At 42.9% G+C, this 20,878-nt stretch overlaps 2 protein-coding genes across 17 annotated transcripts in view; one reads left to right on the top strand and one right to left on the bottom strand.

Moving 5' to 3' along the window:
- Positions 1-7,601, bottom strand: part of TMC5 (transmembrane channel like 5) — a 25,543-nt gene extending 17,942 nt beyond the window's left edge. For 3 of the 16 annotated variants that reach the window (XM_030459988.1, XM_030460003.1, XM_030459989.1), the window contains exons 1-2: positions 2,840-2,974; positions 2,583-2,650 (exon numbers count right to left, since the gene is read on the bottom strand). The gene's annotated coding sequence lies outside the window, so the exon portion shown is untranslated. The other 13 variants (XM_030459992.1, XM_030459991.1, XM_030459993.1 and 10 more) reach the window with 10 other exon arrangements.
- Positions 7,079-20,878, top strand: TMC7 (transmembrane channel like 7). The gene is made up of 16 exons (XM_030460005.1): positions 7,079-7,254; positions 7,482-7,728; positions 9,946-10,094; positions 10,421-10,588; positions 10,773-10,858; positions 11,377-11,522; positions 12,095-12,242; positions 13,639-13,809; positions 14,991-15,148; positions 16,055-16,172; positions 16,644-16,741; positions 17,012-17,195; positions 17,789-17,919; positions 18,189-18,344; positions 19,344-19,422; positions 20,542-20,878. The coding sequence occupies exons 1-16, from the start codon at positions 7,200-7,202 to the stop codon at positions 20,599-20,601; spliced, it is 2,154 nt and encodes a 717-aa protein (XP_030315865.1). The 5' UTR covers positions 7,079-7,199; the 3' UTR covers positions 20,602-20,878.

The following is a 20,878-nucleotide window of genomic DNA, read 5'->3' as shown; positions in this document are numbered from 1 at the left end:
GACACTCTAATAAGCCCATGATGAATGCCAGTTCCACCATTACCCACTTTGTTTCCTTTGGTTTTATGTGCTTTAGGCCAGGATTTTTATGGCAATCCACATTGACATTGGCAGTGTAACACTGAACCCAGCATCTGAGGCTACTCCTTTCCCCTCTCCCCACTTGTTTTAAGAATATCAAATTTAGGACAGAGGTCATTTGTGAAAGATAAAAAGCAAGGGCTTGACAAATCTTCCCATTGCAGAATGGTATCCCTTTGTTGGATGACATTTTAGATTTCAGCAAGAAACTAAATGCTGTGTTCCTCATCTGGAGGATGGAAGGGTCTAAGTTCAGTGAGTTTAATAATCATCAATATGTAAATAAGTTACAGGATAGGTGGGGAGTGGGTGCTTTCTGCTAACATCAAGCAACATATGCTGTAATGATATAGAACAGGAAATTCCAAGCAGTGTAAACTCATGCTTCTGGATCATTTCCCAGAACAGTAACAGCCTCCACGTCACAGACCAACAGCCTTGACAAAATATTACAGGTCAGTTTCATCTCTTCCCATACAGGTAATTCTCTGCTATAGACAGTAAACCTCAGTTAGAATATAAACCAAGCAATCAAAACAGCACTTTTTCCTGGTATCAAGTTTCAGGAAAGCCACTTTAGACATTCAAATCCTTTACCTGTAACCCCTCAATCAAAAGGATTACACAATGTAAATTCTCCTTCCACAGATTTTGAAGATTAATGTAAACAGTAAGTTCCAGAACTATATTATAGTTGACTTAATAGCATTGAATGAAGGAACGAAAAATTATTCAGAAGGCTCTATTTTTATAAATATCTTTTAGTTTTATAGGGTATAACTGGGCAGGGCTTCATAAGTTATTTTTATTCGTTACTCCCTGTCCTACTTAGCATGTTGCACACAACTTCATACTGAAAAAAACAGATTGTCTATTAGACACACAAGACAGTGTTTACTAGAATAATTCTAACAATTTGCCTAAAAAGAAAACTCTGCTTATTCTGTACTTGCAATAGATACCCATCCACTTTGAGTGGAACCTTGAAATTATACTTTAATGAGCAGTATCAGTTACAGGAGTCGCAGTCACAAGTTCAGTTGGAAAAGCTTATGAAAACTACACATATGGTCATTTTAGATAATAAACAAGGTTTTGAAGATACATAATGTTGTTGAATTTAAGAAGCACGTTATTTTGTTTAATTTCTAGCTTAATTTCCTGCTAGGATATTGTCATCTCATTACTAAAACAATTCTGATCAAAACCAAAAAGCTATTCACAATATTCTGACAAACCAACTAAGCAGTTAGAAAACGGCTGAGAAGAATCAGTCAGAACAGAGCCAGTTTTGTCACAGGTTTTTCTTATCTCTTCAAAATCCTTATATGCAGTTCTCAAATTGTTGGGCAAATAATTTCACAGAAATTAAATACATCTTTCCCAGATAAAATGCAGCTACTTTAAAATGCAGTGTAACGTGTTAATACTTTAGGGTTCTGTTCTTCAGTGAACACACAAAAGCTATGGGCAATACAAGAAACAATCAGAGGCTTTTTCACAAAAATATGAAAGGGGACACCACCAAAGAGTTTTAGTTCCTGCTATGTCAGCACATAAAGCCACCCCACCCCACCTTATCACTTTCATGGCAAGAATAAAAGTCCTCCAGACAAGCTTACTCTGGAGAGGGAAAACAAAACCAAAACCCTGAAAACAATTGCTTTGGGTAGAATACTGACATATCAGCTCAGAAGAGGTGTAATTTCAACCTAATTGCTTAGCACAGGCCACCTGATGCTATTCTCATCTCATCCCAGGATTTTGTCACAAGGGCAGGGACAGACATGGTCCCCACACTTGAACTGTCACACTTTGAACATAGAGTTCTCGTTGGGCTGCTGCTGCTCCAGAACCAGCAGAGGAGAGAGGAACCAGAGTGGAAGCAGAAGTTAGCATGGCACCCATGCAGTACTGCAGACTGCTTGCAGCTTTGCTTAACTAACAGAGCACTACTAAGGAACAGAGACTTAGCCATAAAATTTTGGAAGTTGAGATTTGAGGTTTAGATGTATATTTAATCTTTTCTCTAGAAATGTTTCAACCTTTGTAGGTTAGGCTGTAAAGCAAAAAAAGTATTGCTGATACTGAAGAGAGTATTTAAATATAGAGTAAGCCTGTGTGTTTTAAGGGTGTAACAGAATAACCACAAAATGCATGACTATTTAAAGCCGAGAGTTTTGTCACCTATTTAATACAGAAGTTTTTCCGGCTTCCCATTATCTGTTATAACATAAAAGTCTCACAGCCTGCTCCCTGCAACACCTCCCAGCCTGCAGTGTGGCACACTAGCTAAATAAATCTAGTGGAAGTTTGGAACTAGATGATCTTCAAAGTCTCTTCCAGCCCAAGCCACTCTACCAACAGGGAAGGATGTGGCTGCTAACCCCGTATGGACCAACCCTTTCAGCAGAAGACAGTCCAAGGCACTATGTGAGGAAGGGGGTGGTAAAGCTGTGAGGTGCCACGCAGAGGTACCGAGGGCACCGCTGGGTATTTACCTCTCAGACAGCAGAAGCCGATTACATCCCTGAGCACGCATGCGGTCCAGCCCTGGTCGTTTATCGCTCTAAATGAACAGCCAGAATCAATGAACTGCAGTCGCCAGCCGGTTCGGGTGACTCCCCCAGGCCAGGAGCACGGAGAAGCCGCCTTCTAGCCGGGGAGCGGGCGCAGACTCAGCTCCAGCCCCGGGTCACACCAACCGCTGCCGAACCGCAGCGCCGCGGGACACCGGGTTCCCGCCCCGGCCCCTTACCTGCCAACCGGGGAGGGCGGCCAGGGCCCGGTTCGACAGCCACAGGTGGGTGCCTCGGTGTCCACGGCCGGGAGCCCTGGGAACCGGCACACCTGGGAACCGGCACCCCGCCCCCGGGACGGCTCCACCTGTCCCCTGGTCCCACCTCCGGCCCCGATGCCGGTGATGCCACCGCGTTCCCCCGGCTTCCCTTCCCTTCCCCCCGAAAGGGGTCTGCACGGTATTGCACCTGCCAGAGAGGGGGGCTTGAGTGCTCTTCCACTCAAAGAGAGGAAAGGAAACGGAGAGATTAAAGAAAAAAAAAGGAAATGAAAAGAAGGAAAAAGAAGGAAAAAGAAGGAAAAAGAAGGAAAAAGAAGGAAAAAGAAGGAAAAAGAAGGAAAAAGAGAAATCACCGAATTTCTGTTTGACCTCCCAGATACTCACTATTCTTCCCACTAAGAATTAAAACAGGTTTTGCTTTTGGCCTGGATCACAACCACAGCAGATTAAAGAAAAAGAAATGGTTTTCAGACACCCTCGTCCTTGGATTAATCATTGGTAGAGCAGAGATAAGGAGTGATCTTGACCTTGCATTCTTATTTGTATTACAGAAGGCTCATCCAGGGGTGGAAAAATTAGTTCACACGATTACGAGCAGTAATTAGCAGCCCTTGGAGAGGGAAATCAATACCAGCCCTGTATTCTGTAGGGATCAGAAGGAACTTTAGTGTGACAGAGACTGATTTTTCATGTCTTCCTTTCAAGCAAACATGGACAAAGCTATGGACAAATCTACATCTGAGCACCAGGCAGAGTATAGTACAGAGAAGCCAATGAAGTGCTGGGGTGGTGCTTCCTGCAGGAATTCCTGTCCCAAAGCAGCTCAGCTGGGGTGCCTCCATTCCCTTAACAACTCTGAAGCAGCTGCATTGCTGCCAGACTCAGGGTTACCCCAGCACACCCACAGCCAGGCTGGTGCTGTCCCCTGAGCAGAGCAGGATCCTCACACTGAAAATGGGGCCCAACAGCCAGCACTGGGACAGGCACAGGTGAAAAAGGAAAGGGGGTAAGGACAACACTGGCTCTGTTGTCCCAGACCTCTGCTCTGCCCATTACTTTTTTCCTTTTGACTAATACTGCAGAGTTGTAGAACCCCAGTCACTTTTGTGTTAATACAGCTCATTACACCATTTTGACATATTTTATCTCCCTAGAAAAACACATCTTAGAACTTTCAGCAACTATTCTGAAGTAACTTGTCTAGTCAGCAAGATTAAAAAGCAAACAAACAAGCACACATAAACCATTCCTCTCAGCCTTTGAATTAAAGATACTCTCACTAGTCGGTGGGGAATTGATAATAAATTTGTTTCTTGTTTAGAAGCCATGCTGTTCTAATGTCTGAAGATCCCTTTCACCAAATGTTTAGTGATTTTCCACCTCAAAATCAATCTCAACCGGGTAAAACATGTCTGCCTTATACCAGACACATCCAACAAGGATTTGAGTGAAGTTTTCTACTACTACTTTAAGATTACATTTTGCCCAAAGCAACATTCCTGGCATGACTGCAGAGGACTTGTCTTGCAGATCTCTTATACTGATCCAGGAGCTGCCTGCATGCTTCACAGGCATGGGAATAGTTGAACACAAGAACCCCCTCTCCAAAATTAAACCAGTCACTCAGAACTTCCCTGAATGTTTAGAAGAGGCTTTGAGTTGTGGCAGGATGAAGAGGAACCATGTGAAAGAGAAAGTGTTGTGGAAACACGTGGTATTACTACACGTGACAGACAGGTCTCCAGGAAGATGGGAAACAGTACATGGCACTGGCTTTCATGCTCAGCACAGACTGAAAACTGCTGGTTTTGTGCATGGATACACTGGACAAATAACACATGAGAGGAACCTACCACACTCCCTGTGTGTGACTGTTGGGCTCTGGCAGAAATATCTCTTCTCTCCTCAGACTGCCCATCTTCCTGTTCTCCCACCAGGGATCACTGTGATCCATAGAGGTCACTGAAACATTTCCATGTGTCTAAAAAAGTTTTATCAAACAAAAAAAACCAAAAAAGGCAACAAAAGAAAACAAAAGAAAACAAAAGAGGATTGAGAATGTTCTCACAAAATTCCTGGGAAAGTCCTTCTTGTTTCAATTCCTCCAATCATTGTTTAAATTTGTTCTCACGGGGTCATTAACCTTATACTTTTCCAGAACACAGAGTTTCAGAAAGTCTCATTGATCAGTAGGCATATTACTCACCTTTTATCTTTCCATTCTCAGTGGTAAGAAAAGGAACATAAATAAAAAGCAAAACTGGCCTCCCATTTAGCACCATTAGGGCAGTCTTACAACATAAGTATTCCTATTTAAGGTACAGCCAAACACAAAGAGAGCACATGCTTGGTTGGCTTCAAGGGATCAATAAAACCAGGTACTGAGGCTCTGGGGGTGCAATTTGTATCTTACACACACTTAGTATGAATGCCAGTGAGAGGTTTCAATTTCCATCTCCTGAATTTTCAGGAATGATCAACTGGAGGCTGTTCAAATGAAGCACATGAAATGTGATGCTCAACCAAGGAACAAAAACCACTCATGTAAGCACTGAGGTGTCCAGCTCTGTCACAAACAAGCTGATCCTGCATGCTCTCAAGCTGAAGCACAGCCCAGCCTCTTGGGAGGGCAGCAGTCACGCTACTCAAAAAATCCCACCTAGGGGAAGTCATTCTGGAGAAAAGTGAAGAAGCATAGACTTGAATTCCTGTCCTATTTTACCAGCCTTCGGAGTCACCCACTGAAGGGTGAGGGCAAGCTTTAACTTATTCTCACAGAAAAATAGCTAAAAAACATATTAGTTATATTCTAGACCAATCTACCAGCACAAGGGCAAAAACACTGAAGAGGTTTGTTGTTATTAAGTTGTTCTGTGCAATAAGGAAGCTCCTCTGCTTTAATTCCATGTCTCAGTATTTCACAACTCCTCTCCCTTCCTCACTTTTCTCTGCTGCCTGTAATACATCAGCTTACTGATTATAAACACGTACACCCAGATTACTTTGAGAGATTATATTTTGCTCAACAACATTTTATGGTTTTGTTACAAAAACTAAGCAGCCACACAATAAAGCAATTAAAAAATCACGTATCTGAGCTGGTGAAACACAGATGAGGTAAGAAATGTGCGTACTCGTGTCTGACTCAGCATCCTGAAACTTAATGATAACCTATTTTTAAAAGTACCATAGAAAGTGGATGAGGAACGTTCAGGAAAGTTTGGTTATTGATTTAACTAGCAGTAGAATAGTTAGAAATGCTTTTTTTGTCCACATATAACATTGTTGAAACCGTTGGTGGTTTAATTTTCTTTTTTGTCACGCGGCCTGTTATTTTCACACAAAAGGCAAGAATTAACTCCAAAAGAAGTCTCTCAGGGACGTTTACTACAACTTAACACACATACACACACAAATCATCACCTTCAGTGTCAGGTGGAAAAGAGATCAAGCATCTACTGACTTTGTTTGCTTCAGTTCACCTCATGTTTCACATCCAAGTGTAAAGCTGTGTTGTTTCCACTGCAGCCTGGTCACTGGATCCAGTCACTCAGACAAGCTGGGGATCATGGGGCCATGACCTAAGAGACAAAATACCAGTCTGCAACAAGTTTTTACAGCACCGAACACCACCACGGACATTGAACAGGAACAAAAGACGTCAAAGCAAAGCCTGTTGCTAAGCCAAACATCTGTGAGACACCCAGCACACCCCACGACCCTGTGTGTGGGGTGCTTGGGCCTTGCCTCATCCCAAGGCAGCGATGGGCTCAGCACTTACATCCTGCTGCATTTCTTCTCGGTATTTTTGAAGAAAGCCCTGGGCAAGAGCAATAAGACGACTGTGATGTCCCCAAATCTGAAACCATTATTTCAAATCTACAAGTGAAAGGACACAAACCCATGCCATGGAGGGAGAGGGGCCAGGACTAAAGACAGGGGGCTCAGTGAGGGAGGGAGCGGGCCCTGCACGCCTCAGTCGCTCCCCTCGCAGCGGCGCCGGACACACTGCGCACCCAACGACCCCAGCGACAAACCGGGGACAGCCGGCACCCTCAGAGAGCGGCCGGGACCTCCCACCCCTTCCCGCCTGAGGGGGGAACGCAGCCCGGGCTGCCGCCCCGCTCCTCCCCTCACCGCTCACCGCCTGTGGGGGGGAGGCTACGGGCGCCCCCTGCGGGACAGGCGCCTGGGGGAAGGCGGCCCCGCCGGGGAGCCTCGCCCCGGCTCGCCCGCAGCTCCGTTTCTCGGGCAGCCGCCGCCCCACAACTCCGCCGGGTTCGGGACGCCCGGAAACGGCAGCTGCCCCCATACAGACATGAATGGGCTCAGGGCCGCCGGAGAGCCGCCGAGCTGGCAGCGGGGCAGCAGCGGTAAGGGCGCAGAGGAGGCAGGTACCGTGCTCCGCGGGGCTAGGTGGGGAGGGGGCAACCCCCGGGGCTCCGGTTGCTGGCGGAGAAGGGAGCGGCGCTGGCCCGCCTCACCTCCCTCAGTGCTGCGGGGTGCCGGGGGGCGGCCGTGCCGGGGTGCCCGCGGGGCTGCGGCCGGGGGCCATGTTGTGGCGAGACCCGCGCCGCAGCCCCTCTGCTTTCTCCCTCAGAGGTCTTTGTTCCTGAGGAGACCCGCGCCGCCGCACCTGTGGATTTCCTGCAGGACCTGCCCAGCCATCAGTCGGCGCTGAGGCGGCGAGCCACCGGCGGGGGCACCCGGGAGCGGTGGGCAGCCCCGCAGGGCTCCGAGGGGTTCCGCGCTGCCGAGGCCCGCGGGACGGAGGTGGAGGGGGGTGAGGCTACTCCTTGCCCCCTTAGAGAATACCCCCTGAGCATCGCCGAGAAGAGGAGGCTAAGGTTAATCTTTACACCTTTTTAAATTAAAAAAAAAAAAAAGAAATTATTAATTTTTCCTAAACTCAGCTCAGAAGGCTGAAGCGGAACTGAGTTCACCTGTGTCTGGTTTATGCTGTGATCTGTTGTTTTGACAAAATTGCCCAGGTTTTCATGCCTGAGTACGGAGTGCTCCCCCTGGCACTTCCAGTTGCAGGAGCCTGGCTGGGGGCTCGGTGAAGGAGTAGCTGGCTGCGGGGAGGAGTAGGTTGAACTGGAAGGAATTAGTTAAAACGAGGGATTACCTGCAGCAGCTAAATATATTTCTCTCTGTCTTTGTTTTGTTTGGTTGGGTTTTTACCTCAGAGTTTTGTATTTTCACGGGTCACTGGGTTATCTTTTATCAGTAACCCCCTTATGCTTTGCCAGTACTTCAGCTTTTGAGTCTTCTCGGCAGTTCTTCCAGCATACATTCTGCTCTCTCAGGTATGGTTCAGAAAAAGAAAATTTGCAACGCCATTTTTTTTTTTTTTTTTCTTCCCCCCCTAGAATCCCTTTTTCAATTGTTACTGGCTTGCAGTAGCAGTTGGGAAAAGGGTTACAGCCTGGCCCTGGAGTTGAGTTGAGCTCTGCAGTCTAGACACAAGGAACAGAAGATCTAGGTTAGGATCTAGGGTATCCTAGAAGATCTAGGGTAAAGGAAAGTGCTCAACACGTTGTTTCTTTTATTTGAAGTTGGGTATCTAAACTCAGTTCTTCAAGAAAGAATAGCTGCAGGCGTGTAGCAAGGTGTGTGTCAGGAATGGAGTTGGGGTGTTTTAAGCTTGTTTACATGTTTTAGCACTGTGAGATTCTGGTGGGGCTTCTTGGAACTTCTACAGATCAGCAACCTCTGTGTGCTGTGCAGCAGCTGCCAACACAAAATGCTTGATGTACTAAATCTCCTGAAAGCTGAACAGTGAACTTCTGTAACACAGCTGAATGTGCAGCCCACGCCCCTATCTAATATGCAGACCAAGCAGGCCAGAAAGTTCTCCAGGGTGTCTGCTTCAAGCACTACATGCTGCAGCCTGTAGTTTCCACAAAATTAAGTCTTTTGAGAGTAGCTATACTTACACTTAAAAAATAGCTCATCTGCTGCCTGTTGGGTTGTTGCATATGGGGTTTAATTCACCTTCCTGCCAAAGTGTGAATTTTAATGTAAGCTGAGAAGGATATGGAAATGGTCAATGTACAGCAGACATGGCAGGGGCATGGTGTGATGGTGAGTTACCCCCTTGAGTAAGATTGTGTACAAAGTCTTTTAAAATTGAAACCTTTGTCTTCTACTGTAGCACAGTGTCCTCATGGGTTCTTAACTGTTGCCCCTATTTCTGTGGCATCAGAGGCTGCAACAGCATTTGCTGCATTCAAGTCAGTCTTCAAGCTGTGTTTGTGGGATGTTTCTCTGGTTTTAGTATTTCTTAAAAAGTGAAATTCAAACTTTGAGGCACTTATGCTTCTCCTTGATGCTGTCACAAATGCAAATGTATGCATGTAGTGTAAATATCTATAAGCAAGAAGTGTTTAAGAATTATAGACAGTTTGTGGCACATCCTTGATGTTTATTTGCAATGAAAAAGCAGACCCACACATGCTGGCAAAGAAGTACTTTCTCAAATTGATTGAGTTGGCACTTTCTGATTATCTTTCCAAAATGCTATAATAACAAATAATGCTATAAAAATGAATAATTTTAGTAACGTGGGGTTTTGTGTACTGGAATGTGATGAGAAAGTTAAAATTATAAAATCCAATTGAAATATTTAAGCTTTTTCGTAGCTCTTCTCCCCCCCCCCCCCCAAAAAAAAATATTTTGTAATTTCATTCTGATTTTGAGATCTGTGGAAAAAAATATTTCTATTTTGAACAGTTGCATTTGTAGCACTAAGGAGGAAAGATAGATACCTTAGAGAATTTTTTTTTTTTAGTTTTCCAGCCATTTGTAAATACAAAAAATCATTAATGGCAACTTCCCTGAGGTTCCATGGGGAATTTCAGCTACATATTTTCTCTGCATTGTGCTATTGTCAACTGGATTTTGTGAGAGGAGTTGATATATTTCAATTAATTTGTCACAGCTACCAGGAGGAACAGATAGGGACAGCCAGCGTGTTCCTCCAGCCTTTAGCACTGATCACTGCCTCTGAAGCTGCAGACAGGTATTTCTTGTGCTCAGTAACTGTATTTCTTGATTTTTAGGGACTTCCAGCAGGCTGATACAAAACGTTTATCTGTATGGAAACAGTGGAAAAGATCTAGCAGTAAATCATTGAGAAAAATCCTCAGTGAAGCCAGGGAGCTGTCATCCAACCTGGAGCTTTGGCGCCATGCTATTCACAGCATAGAAGGTATCTACTGTCTTACATCAGTTTCTCCTGTTTCATGCTGCTCTTATTATTGGTAGTTTTACATATGTGAGTGTAGTTTCAGGTTTTAGAGAGACATCTGCTTCCTTTATTATAGCTCATGCAGAACCCATGATGGGGTAGAAGGATGTATAGTGGGGAAAATTATTAAAAGGTCACATTTCAGTTATACTGCTAGAAGCAGTAGTTAAAACTAGCTTTAATGTTTCATCTGTTAACTCTATGTAATTGAATTCATAATTCTGTGCTTATTCTGTGTTTTCAATGATTTTGTCATCTTAATATTGGCATGTTTTTTTCATTCCCAGGGAAATTTGGTACTGGCATCCAGTCCTACTTCTCCTTCCTGCGTTTTCTGGTCCTGCTGAATTTTATAATTTTTATCCTGATGTTCAGTTTTGTTACCCTACCCACCATTTTTTCCACTTATGGAATATTCAACAGTAGCATTGCTAAAATTCCTCTGGAGAACACAGGTAAACATCTCTTATGTTTCTTGTAAGATTCCCCCTTTCCGTCAGCTTCTCCTCCACCCCCTGGGTCAAAGAACTGTTGGGTTTTTTTGTTTTTTTTTTAAGGTAAGAACCTGGAAAGTTTGAATTAACTTGATCTTGCAATTTAATGGGCATTTGAACAACTTTCCTGCCTTTCTTTTGACAGGGTCTCACTGCACAGTCTATAAACCTAGTGGTAATAAGGGTCTCGTTTACTTCTATACTTACCTCAAAGATCTGCTCAGTGGCACTGTAAGTAATTTTTTAAAATGAAGTTTTTGTGTCTCAGATAAAATGTAAGAACATTTTAAGTGGGAATGAAGCTTTAAGAATTTTGAAAAATGACAAAGCATGTGTATCACTGAGGTAAAATTAGCATTTACCCTTTGGGAGAAGGGGAGTTTTCAAACTGACTTTTGCTGAGTATTCACAAGGCCTGGTTGGACATGTGCTGCAGCCTGTGCCTCTCCCCTGCAGCTGCTAAGCATTACATATTCTATAGCAGGCTGCCTATTGTGCTCTCTGTGTAGGGTCTCAGTGGCATTGTCACAGAGCTCTGTGACTGGAGAGGGGAGGGATTTTAAGCACAAAGCCTCTGTGTCACAGTTTGGTAGAGGCAATGGAAGCATTTAGAAGCTACAGACTGTTGTGGCTTGCTGGGAGCCTCAATAGTAATTTTAAATTTCCAAAATGATTGTATAATACCAGTTTGGATTTAACTGAGCAGTTGCTACTATTAAAAATTCTATTTAAACTTCATCTTTTCACAGGGGTTCCTTGAAGTGACAAGTTTGTTTTATGGCTATTACACAATAGATGCTGTGTGGGTCAGTATCATGAGGTACAACTTACCACTAGGATATCTGCTGGCTACGTTTGCCTACCTTGGATTAAGTCTTATATGGATAATAAAAAGGTAAAGATGTTGGTATAATTAAATTACCTGATGTTTCAGCTTATATTGCATTCTTGCTTGTGTAGAACATGCTATGTTCTAGAATGCTTTTATATGGAACTGGAGAATCTTCTGCTAAAGGATGCAGTGCCACAGTAGCCTTGGTGTTTGGAAAGTGAGCCAGAAACATAAATAAAAAGAAATCAACTCGAATTAATACCTTTTTATATGTATTCATAGGTACAAATAAAAAACCCTCAGTAGTAGACTTTGTTGTGGGTTTTTTGGGTGGGGTTTTTTTCCATCTCAGTTTTCTGAATCAGCTCTTGCATTGTCAGAGAACTGTGGCTGTGTCTAAGTGCAAAGGCAAGTCACCTGTGTCAGTCCTGGTGACCAGAGCTGACTGTGCTTGCTGCAGAACCTCACTGAAAGCTTCCCAGAGACTTGCAGACCTAAAGCAAATGAAGCTGTTTGCTCCTGGGTGGGGTAATTCAGTCTTTGATGAGCCAGGTTGCTTAAGGTGTGGGTTTGTGTTTCTTTCTCTGTGGATATAACGTCTCTTTGTGAGTGAAGTGAAATTGTGTTTTCTCTAGGTCTGTGGAGGGATTTAAGCAAAACTTGGTGCATAGTGAAGATCAATTTCAGAGTTACTGTAACAAAGTCTTTGCAGGCTGGGACTTCTGCATCACAGATCCAAACGCAGCCCGGCTGAAACAGCGCAGCTTGCAATACGAGCTCCAAGTGAGTAAATCTCTTTTTTCTATGACTGGTTTCATATAGCTTAGAAGACTTAAAAAGAGGGGTGTATGATTTTGCAGAAAATGGAATAAGGACAGGAAACACTGAAGTAGTTTATGCTGAGAGCAGGGCAACATCCTCTTGCATGACTTCTAGGTAGTTAGGATTGATGTGGAGTATGAGAAAGATTGATCCTGAAGTTGATGGACTTTTCCCCATCCTCTGGGGACTGCAGCCAGTCTGTTGGCTGCTTGTCTTATCTCTGTCCTCCTCACACTCCAGTCCTGCTTCCTGTGTTAGCTTCTCCATAATCCAACAGGAAAAGCTATCTCAGCTGTGGGCAAAGCCTTTGTGCTGTAGGGAATCAGTCTGAGTATTCTGGGTTAGAAGTCTGCTATGTGGTAGGCAATAGTTTAGGGAGGAAAAAAAATTCAGATGGTACTCTTCATACAGTTTGAGAGCATTGTTGTAGTAAGAAGATGGTGAAGGTTTTTCATTAGGTGTCTTTGACACCCATGCAAATGCTGATGCAATGAATAGATTTCCCAAATTGTAAAGATCTCTGAGAAGAGAATCTGAAAGTCTTGTCTGGTGAAACCAGAATCTCCTTTTTGCTCTCAATACACTGGAAGCAGAGATTGTGTAGTGACACAATTGCCTTTGAAGAGATACTTCCACAAATCAGTAATTACAGAACTCAAAAGTCACAGTGAGTTGCTTTCTGCTCTTTTCACAGTCATCTTTTTTTTGTTGTGTAACAATATTTTTGTCTTTAGAACTTACACCTTAGATGAGCTTGCCCCTTAATATTGCTGCTTGATGAAGATAAATCCTCAAAATACCTGAGCAGTCTGTGGGTTTGCCCAGATTAAATTGCCTTTGCAGGCAATGCTGTATTTCGTTCACATCAGCTAAGGTGAAGATGACAAGTTTACATGAGAAACTGCTGAAGACTGTACTTCTTTCTCTCTGTGCCATCTGCCAATTTCCTTTACAAAGAGTATGAGAAAGAAGTTTGAGCCAGAGCAAGAAGGACTGGTTACTTACCTCCAGAAGTAAGGAGATGGGTGGCTTCATTTACCAGTTTCAGAGTTTAGTGCCAAGGTATCCAAGATCAGTCTGTCAGGATAAACAGACAAGTTGTCTTTCTGTCCTCAAGGAGATATGCTACTGATATAGGAGAGATAAGAGGAGTAAGAAACACTTGTCTTTGGCTGCAGGGCCCTTAGCATGAAGAGACTGAGCACACAGGAGCTTCTGTTCCTGCATGGACCTATTTGTGTCAGTGTGCTCCTAGAAAATGCTGTGGATTTACATATCCCAGAGGTAGAAGACATGGTGTCAAGTGTTGTATGCTGCTGAACCAGAAAACCACACACCTTTTTTCTTTTCTTTGTAGACAGACTTGGAGGAAGAAAGGCTGAGGCGAAAAATAGCTGACAGGACAACTAAGGAGAAGCTCCGTATCTATTCTCTGAGAATAATTATAAATATCATTGCCATTGCAGTTTTATCAGGATGTTTTTACTCTATTTATAGAGCAACAGTCTTCTCTCAAGAAAACTCTAATGTAAGTATCAGACATGATATTAGGACAACTTCAGTTGGGGCTGGAGATTACAGCAAGAGGAACTATTGTGAAAGAGTCAAGTGTCTTAATATAGCACCCTGCATGGAAGGGATCTGAAAATGCTTTCTACAGATTTAGATTTTTTTTTTAGTAGGAGAGAGTGAGAAAGATTGAGAACCATGTTCATAAAACCCCAGTGATATTTCCCTTCCATGTGGAGGCTTCAGTGTTGTGTGCCCTGGACCCAGTGCAGCTGACAGAAAAAGCAGCCCTCACTTTGCCTCCCGTGGAACTGTTCTCACCTCACTGAAGTGCTGGTACAAGTGCTTGTATGTCTGGGCAGTTAACTGGCTGAGAGAACTGATCTGTTTTAAACAAACTTGTTAGTGATCATTTGAACTCGTTTGCTGCTGAACTGCAAAAATGAACAGCAAGGGAAAGGGAAAGTAAAGGTTATGATCTGTATTGTGGCTTGTGTGGGGAAACAGGAAGGCTTTGAACACAGAGTGCTCTGCAGAAGAAAAAGTTCTTGCATCAGTATTGGAAAGAATCAGGTTAGGTGGAGTTGCTCACCCCGGTCAGGACAAGCAGATGGGAAGAGCAGTTCAGTAGCAGAACAAAACAAGCAGGTGACAGTTTCAGCAGTTTTGCAACAGTGATTTACTTCTGCATAACACTCCAGGGCTGAATTAGCCTGATGTGAACAGGAACTCCACTTTTACTCTCCCCTCTGTTCACTGATGATGTGATAGCCCCTGGCTGGGGAGAGTTGTTTGTGTTAGCTTCTAGAAACGGGTAGGATTGCAGAGCAAGATGCAGGAAATGGGGAATAAAGAGGTGTGTGTAAAAGCTGGTAGTCTTAGTGCTGGGTTAGACAACGTAGTCAGACACAAGCCTTGGTGAGATGAGCTGCTTCAAACAGAAGCATTGAGGAGGCTCAGAAATACTCCTGTCTGGAGGCAGAGTTACTGGTGAAGCGAGCAGGAGAAAGCAAGGGTGTGCAGCAGCTAATTGCAGAGATAGATAGCAGGGATCAGGCTTGTAGTTCCAAATGTAGGTGGAGATTGAAGACAGTGTAAAAGATGCTGCCTGAATCCTGGGCAAGAGAACCTCATGGGTAACTGGAGAGAGTGTGATGTCAGGAAGGTGTGTTTCTGTAACCTTTATCTTTTCTTGTACAGGTTGTCAGCACTATGAACTCCCAGTCTAATCTCCTAGTGCAGTATTTGCCTTCCATGGTGATCACATTGGCCAACTTTGTTGCTCCTCAGATCTTCTCACTTCTGATTAGATTTGAAGATTATTCACCAGCCTTTGAAATCAGGCTGACGCTCATGAGGTAAAGGTGTTTTTATTGTGGCCTTGTATGTTTCAACAACTTGTTCTTTGTAGGTTATAAGTATTGTAAAGATTGAAATATCAAGAAGCAGAGAGCTTGGACTCTGCCCTGGAGAGCCAAGCATGTATTGTTTGACTTACATTAGTTGAAAATGTTAGTTTTAAATCTGGAAACAGTCTCTTCTTTTGATGACAGTACAGTGCAGTCATTTCAGCTTCCAGGTTTTGCTCTCAGGCCCATCTAGCTGTGTGATCTGAACATCCTAACAACCTGAATAAATGGTCAGTAGAGGAGTTGTAGCTGCAGAGCTGTTGATTCACACTGCTTTGTGTGCAGCAGTTCCTTGAATGAGCAAGTGTGTGTGTGTACAGCAGTGACTGAAGCATGGCTTTGCTCAAGGCAGAAGTTAAAAGTTTTGGCATAAAAGATATTTCAGTGTGAGAGCACAAAGAACAAGCATTTGGCAACTTAAGGCATTATGATCTTTGCTGAAGCATCTGAACTCTGTCAAGCCTCTGTGCTTTCTGTTTCTGATTTGGCTAAGTGCCTCTGAAGGTCTGGGTTTACCTGACAAAGAAATGCTGCACGCAGAGTTGTTGGCTGGCTTCTCAAACTGTACTTGATAGAATCCCAGCCCATTGTGGCATCAAGATGTGCAGCTGAAATAACTGATCTAGGAGCAATACTGAGGGAAGAAGGGACTTGCTGGAAGCAGGGAAGGTGAAAACTTATTTAACTTGCTGCCAAAGAAAGATACGTGTTTCTCACCTAGCTGGCTGTTCCATTAGAGCTCTGTACCACCCATTTGTGTTTCAAACCTTCCTTGGACTCCTGTGCAAGTTGAGCCAGGTGTTAGAATGGCTTTTTTCCTGGCAGGCTTTGGACTGGGTTTTGCCTTTCTTCCAGGTGTGTCTTCGTGCGGTTGGCCAGCATTGGTGTTCTCTTGTTCTCACTGTGGGGCCAGATCTCCTACTGTGACTCTGACAAGTGTAAGGCCTGTGGATACAACTATGAACTCTATCCTGTAAGCAGATTTATCTTGGTCTTTAATCATCTCAACTTAATAGAGACTTATTTTCCATGAGACTTGCTTGTCCAGAGGCATTTGGAATCAAACCCGGGGCTGCCATTCCTGTTGTACCTAATGCTGGTTCTTGCTGCTCACTGCAAACAAGTACAGTTCATACATACATCTTCTGCTTCTCTTATTATAATTACTCCAGTGGCAGATTAATTATTTGAGGTAACTCTGTTTTGGAGACAATTGTGTTACTGCCTTTTTCACTCCAATAAGATAAATGGTATTTCCCCAAAGAAAAATGAACAAAAATAGTCATGAAAGCCCTGAAATATTTAAATATTTCAGAAATGGAAGTTAATTTGAACTTTATGGTGTTAGCTGACTGAGATATTTGTTACTTTAGTGACTGACAGATTTGTTTTTCACTTGTTTATTTACACGCCTCATCTTGTTATTTCTGACTTGTTTTTATAGTGCTGGGAATCTGATGTTGGGCAAGAAATGTATAAACTGATGATATTTGATTTAATTATGATTCTTGCTACGACTCTGTTTGTGGAATTTCCTAGAAAGTAAGTATTTCTGCCTTTTCAGTGGAATTGGCAAAGGGCATATGAAATACCAAATTGAAAGTAAAACAAACTCATTCCTGGTGATTTGTGCACTTGTTTCTATTCAGGTGGCTGTGTAGTTTTTTATATTCGAGCCTTTTTTTCATTTATTTCAGAGATTTTTCTGTTGTGTAATACTTAAATGCTAAATATCTGTGTGTTCCAAATGTGTTAGGATTCAATTAAGCTCTATAACTTCAATTTAGAATCAATGATATTCTTTGATTTTAGGCTGCTAGTTACTCATTGCTCTTGCAAGCCAGTTCAGTGGTGTGGATTGCAGGAATTCAGAATTTCTGACAACGTCCTGGAGATCATTTATGGTCAGACTATCTGCTGGATTGGAACCTTCTTTTCACCACTTCTCCCTGCAATAGCAACTATAAAATACTTCATCATCTTTTACATTAAAAAGGTAATGGAAGTGTGTGGTAAACAGAAAAACATTGTTTGGTTTTGTTTTAAAGAAATCTTTTTATGTAATCAAGCTAGTCCATAACACTTTCTGCAGCAATCTATTTACTAGCAACACAGCTGAGAACTTGGACTGCTAAAATTTGGAAGCAAAATGGAAAAAAAAACAGGCTGGGTTGGATGTCAGGGTGTGATTTCTGCATATCAGAAGCTCTGCTCTGTGACCACACAGCTCCTTCTGTGCATCAAACTCTTCACTGCCATTTTATTTCTTACAAGAAGGGATGTATCCAGTGAAGGTGTGGCAGAACAAAACTAAAGCTGTGCCACCATCCTAAGCCAGGTGACTGTGTCAGTTAATGTGCAAGTGTATGAGGTCCTCTGGATAAATTTTCACTGGAGACATTAATTAAAACCAGAATGTAACATGTTCTTATCTGAGTCATTTTCAGTCCATGTCTGTCAAAGGAAGGATGGCTACATGGCAGCTGGTAGCATATTGGAGAGGGGAAAATTCAGCTGGAGGGGAAAAGTCTACTTGGATGTCTGTATATAGATATACTGGTAACACTCTTGTTCACTTTCCTTCTTCAGATCAGTTTGACACACACGTGTAAACCTGCAGCTAGGCCTATCAGAGCATCAAGTTCCAATTCTTTCTTCTTGGTGGTGCTGTTGATTGGGCTCGTCTTGGCTTTTATTCCTGTGGGAATCAGTATAGCACTGTAAGTGAAAATTTAACTTCTGTGAAGCTGACAGTTGTTCTAAGGTTGTCAGTTCCCTAAAAACAGACATGCAACATTGGAATGATAAGTTGGAATGAAATATATAGTGGTATAATAAATCAAATTAAACTTTGCTTCTATTAAAAAATCAGCAGTTTTAGAGACAAAGGACACTTTTACCCCATCTGCAAAATGGTACTGGGCTTGTGCTGGATTATCTTATCTTTACATTTTGGTAAGAAGTCCTTTCTTTTTGGCTTCTTTGACAGTATTCCCTCCTCCAAGGCATGTGGACCATTCAGAAGTTTTAACACATCATGGGCAGTTGTTCCAGATACAATACTTGGGTTTCCAACAGTTCTGCAGCAGGTCCTTCATGGCATAGCATCAGAAGCTTTTGCAGTGCCTTTTTTTATGGTCATTTGGTGAGTACTGTGGAAACCTGATGCCATCAGGCAGCTGCATTGTTCATTGCCTTCCTTACTGAACTGATACCAAACAACTATTAGACCAGATTTGCCATTTTAAGTAAAAAGCACCTCAGCTCTCACATCTTTGCCCATGTATTCACACTGATTGGTTTTAATCTGTTTCCTCTTGCATGTCCCATATCCCACACTTGTCTTTCTCAAAAGCACTAACTGTGAATCATTCTGTAAATTAGTATTGTAAGCCCTGTGATGGTGATCACAAACCCTATCCACAAGCCTTGGTTTAAAAAAAAAAAAAGCAAAACAACAAACCTATACCAGTCATTCTGTAGGATAAAATTCAGCAGAGTGGAAGATGGGTTGCTACTCAGTTATTTAGTATTTGGGAAAGAACATACATCATTAGAGGCTTTTGTGCCATTGTAGTTCTTGCAGCTGCTCTTCATCATTTAATGCATTGTGGATAATCTGAGTCACAGATCACATCTGGAATAGCTGCAGTACTGCTCTGTGATTGCTTGCCATACCTAAAAACTGCAGTAGGAGCAAAGAGTTATTCCTGTGAAACTTTACCAAACTTTATTTCTGGGAAGCAACTCCCCCATACTGAGACTCAGAGCTTGGCAGGAACTGAGAGTCCAGGCAAAGCTGGTGGAACACAAGGTGCAATATCTGAAAGTGGCCTCTGTCCCCTCGTACAGTCCCTGCCTTCTGGCAGCACAAGTATCACAGCAGATGCTTTTAAGCAGAGCTGTGCTGACCCTACCCCAGGTGTATGTTGTGTTTTTTTTCTTTATTCATTTTTTTTTTTTTTGCTTTTTTGTTTTGTTGTTTTGTTTGTTTTGGTTTGGTTTGGGTTTTTTGTCTTCAACAACTTCATACCTGAAACAAATGCACAAGCTGACAAACAATTCCTCTAGCTCACCACAGCCTTTTTCTAACTAGTTCTGTTTTGCATGATGCTGACATATAACCTTGGTTTGTTGTTTGCAGCCTCATTATGTTCTATTGTATTGCCTTGGCTGGAGCACACAAACGAGTGGTTGAGCAGCTGAGGGAGCAGCTGGTTTTGGTAAGATTTGATCCACCTTTTTGTACCCCTGAAGTTTTCTTTCTTGTGTCAGTAATCAGACATGCAGAAGGAAAGCAGTTTTCATAGTCCTCTGGATATCTGGTGTTTGCATAGACAGCAAAAAATGTTTTGCAGACTACACAGGAAAAATAACTGAAGCACTACAGTGTTTCTCAGTCTGGTTTTCTTGAGCATCAGCTGCAACTGCAGCAAGATCTGGTTATATCAAGCAACACACATGCATGAGATAAGGGTCTGAGAAGTGCTGTCCCTGTTCTTCATCAGTCACCTTGCTTAAATCCACCCAACTGCATGGGTTTTTTTTCTCCCAGACAAGAATCTGAGTCTTGTTCTTCCTGTCTCCTCCACCATCTTACACAACTCCCCCCTCTCTTACATTCTCTGCCCTCACAAACAGGCATCCTCTCTGGTATTGCTCCACTTGCAATGGGGACCTGAAGTGGAGCAGGTCACCACTAACTAGTCCTGCTAGTTAGTTAGAGTTAGGAGAACAGTTCTAGTGCAGAAATGTTTCCTTCTGGCCAGCAAGTGCTGCTGCCACATTTGACATTGTTCCCATACTGGGGGCTGTCAGACTGCTCTGCTCAGAGCCTCACTACTGAGACTTCCCACTTTCTCAGGACACAGCCCATTTGTTGGTGTGTGCTGCTTTTAGCTACAACATTGAACAAACCATTCTTAGAAAAACACTTCTGCAAAGAGTTTTGAAGAGTAGGGAGCATAGGAGCAAAAACGTGATTGCTTTTTTCAAGGGTTCTCAAATCAGTTAGGAATTCTGAAAATCCTTGTGCTTTTTATTGGTGTTTGTTCACTGCTGTGAGGCTTCTCAGAAGCCTGGTTTAAAGTTCTGAGGTGTGTGAGATGTTCTTACTAGGCTCAATGCAGAACTGTTGATATATGACCTACAATGGGATAAATAAAGTAAAAAATATTGTAAACTTAAAATTGCTCAGGTAGTTGTGAGTGTGCTGGGAGCCACTTATTAGGCCACAATGTGGTGAGTGCACCTATTTATTTCTAATTAAAAAATGAGCTGTTCATAGATACCTTGTATTGTCTCTGTTCATCTAGAACGTGCTTTTTATTCTGTCCTGCCAGGAGAGCCGTGACAAGATGTTCCTAATCAGAAAGATAACAGAAGCTCAGAGGCAGTCTTGAAAAGCCAAAAGAACTTCCTGGAACTCCCTGAGCCACTAAATAAGAGTAGGAAACTGAGAGGCTGACTGGCACCCTGGCACTGTCATCTGGAATGGACTCTGATGTCTTTGCCTTGATGATGCTTGTTTCCAAGACTGGAAATGCAGCTCATGTATGTGTTAGAGCTGCCCAAAAACTGTGTGGTAGGACACTTCATTGGTGCTACAATTTCAGCATTGTTGGGTTTTGTTAAGTCCCAATTTTTTTCAGCAGTTTTGGGTAAAATGTGATCAGAACT

The sequence above is a fragment of the Calypte anna genome, chromosome 14, assembly GCF_003957555.1.
Source record: "Calypte anna isolate BGI_N300 chromosome 14, bCalAnn1_v1.p, whole genome shotgun sequence".
NCBI classification, from domain to species: Eukaryota; Metazoa; Chordata; class Aves; order Apodiformes; family Trochilidae; genus Calypte; species Calypte anna.
Note: the sequence above shows the minus strand (reverse complement) of the source record. Positions and strands in the feature narration are given on the sequence as shown.

Excerpts from the sequence above, each read along its gene's own strand:
- TMC7 (XM_030460005.1), top strand. The coding sequence starts at position 7,200 with ATGAATGGGCTCAGGGCCGCCGGAGAGCCGCCGAGCTGGCAGCGGGGC. Across the intron at positions 10,589-10,772 it reads AATTCCTCTGGAGAACACAG|GGTCTCACTGCACAGTCTAT; the intron begins GTAAACATCTCT and ends TTCTTTTGACAG. Across the intron at positions 16,742-17,011 it reads TTTGTGGAATTTCCTAGAAA|GCTGCTAGTTACTCATTGCT; the intron begins GTAAGTATTTCT and ends CTTTGATTTTAG.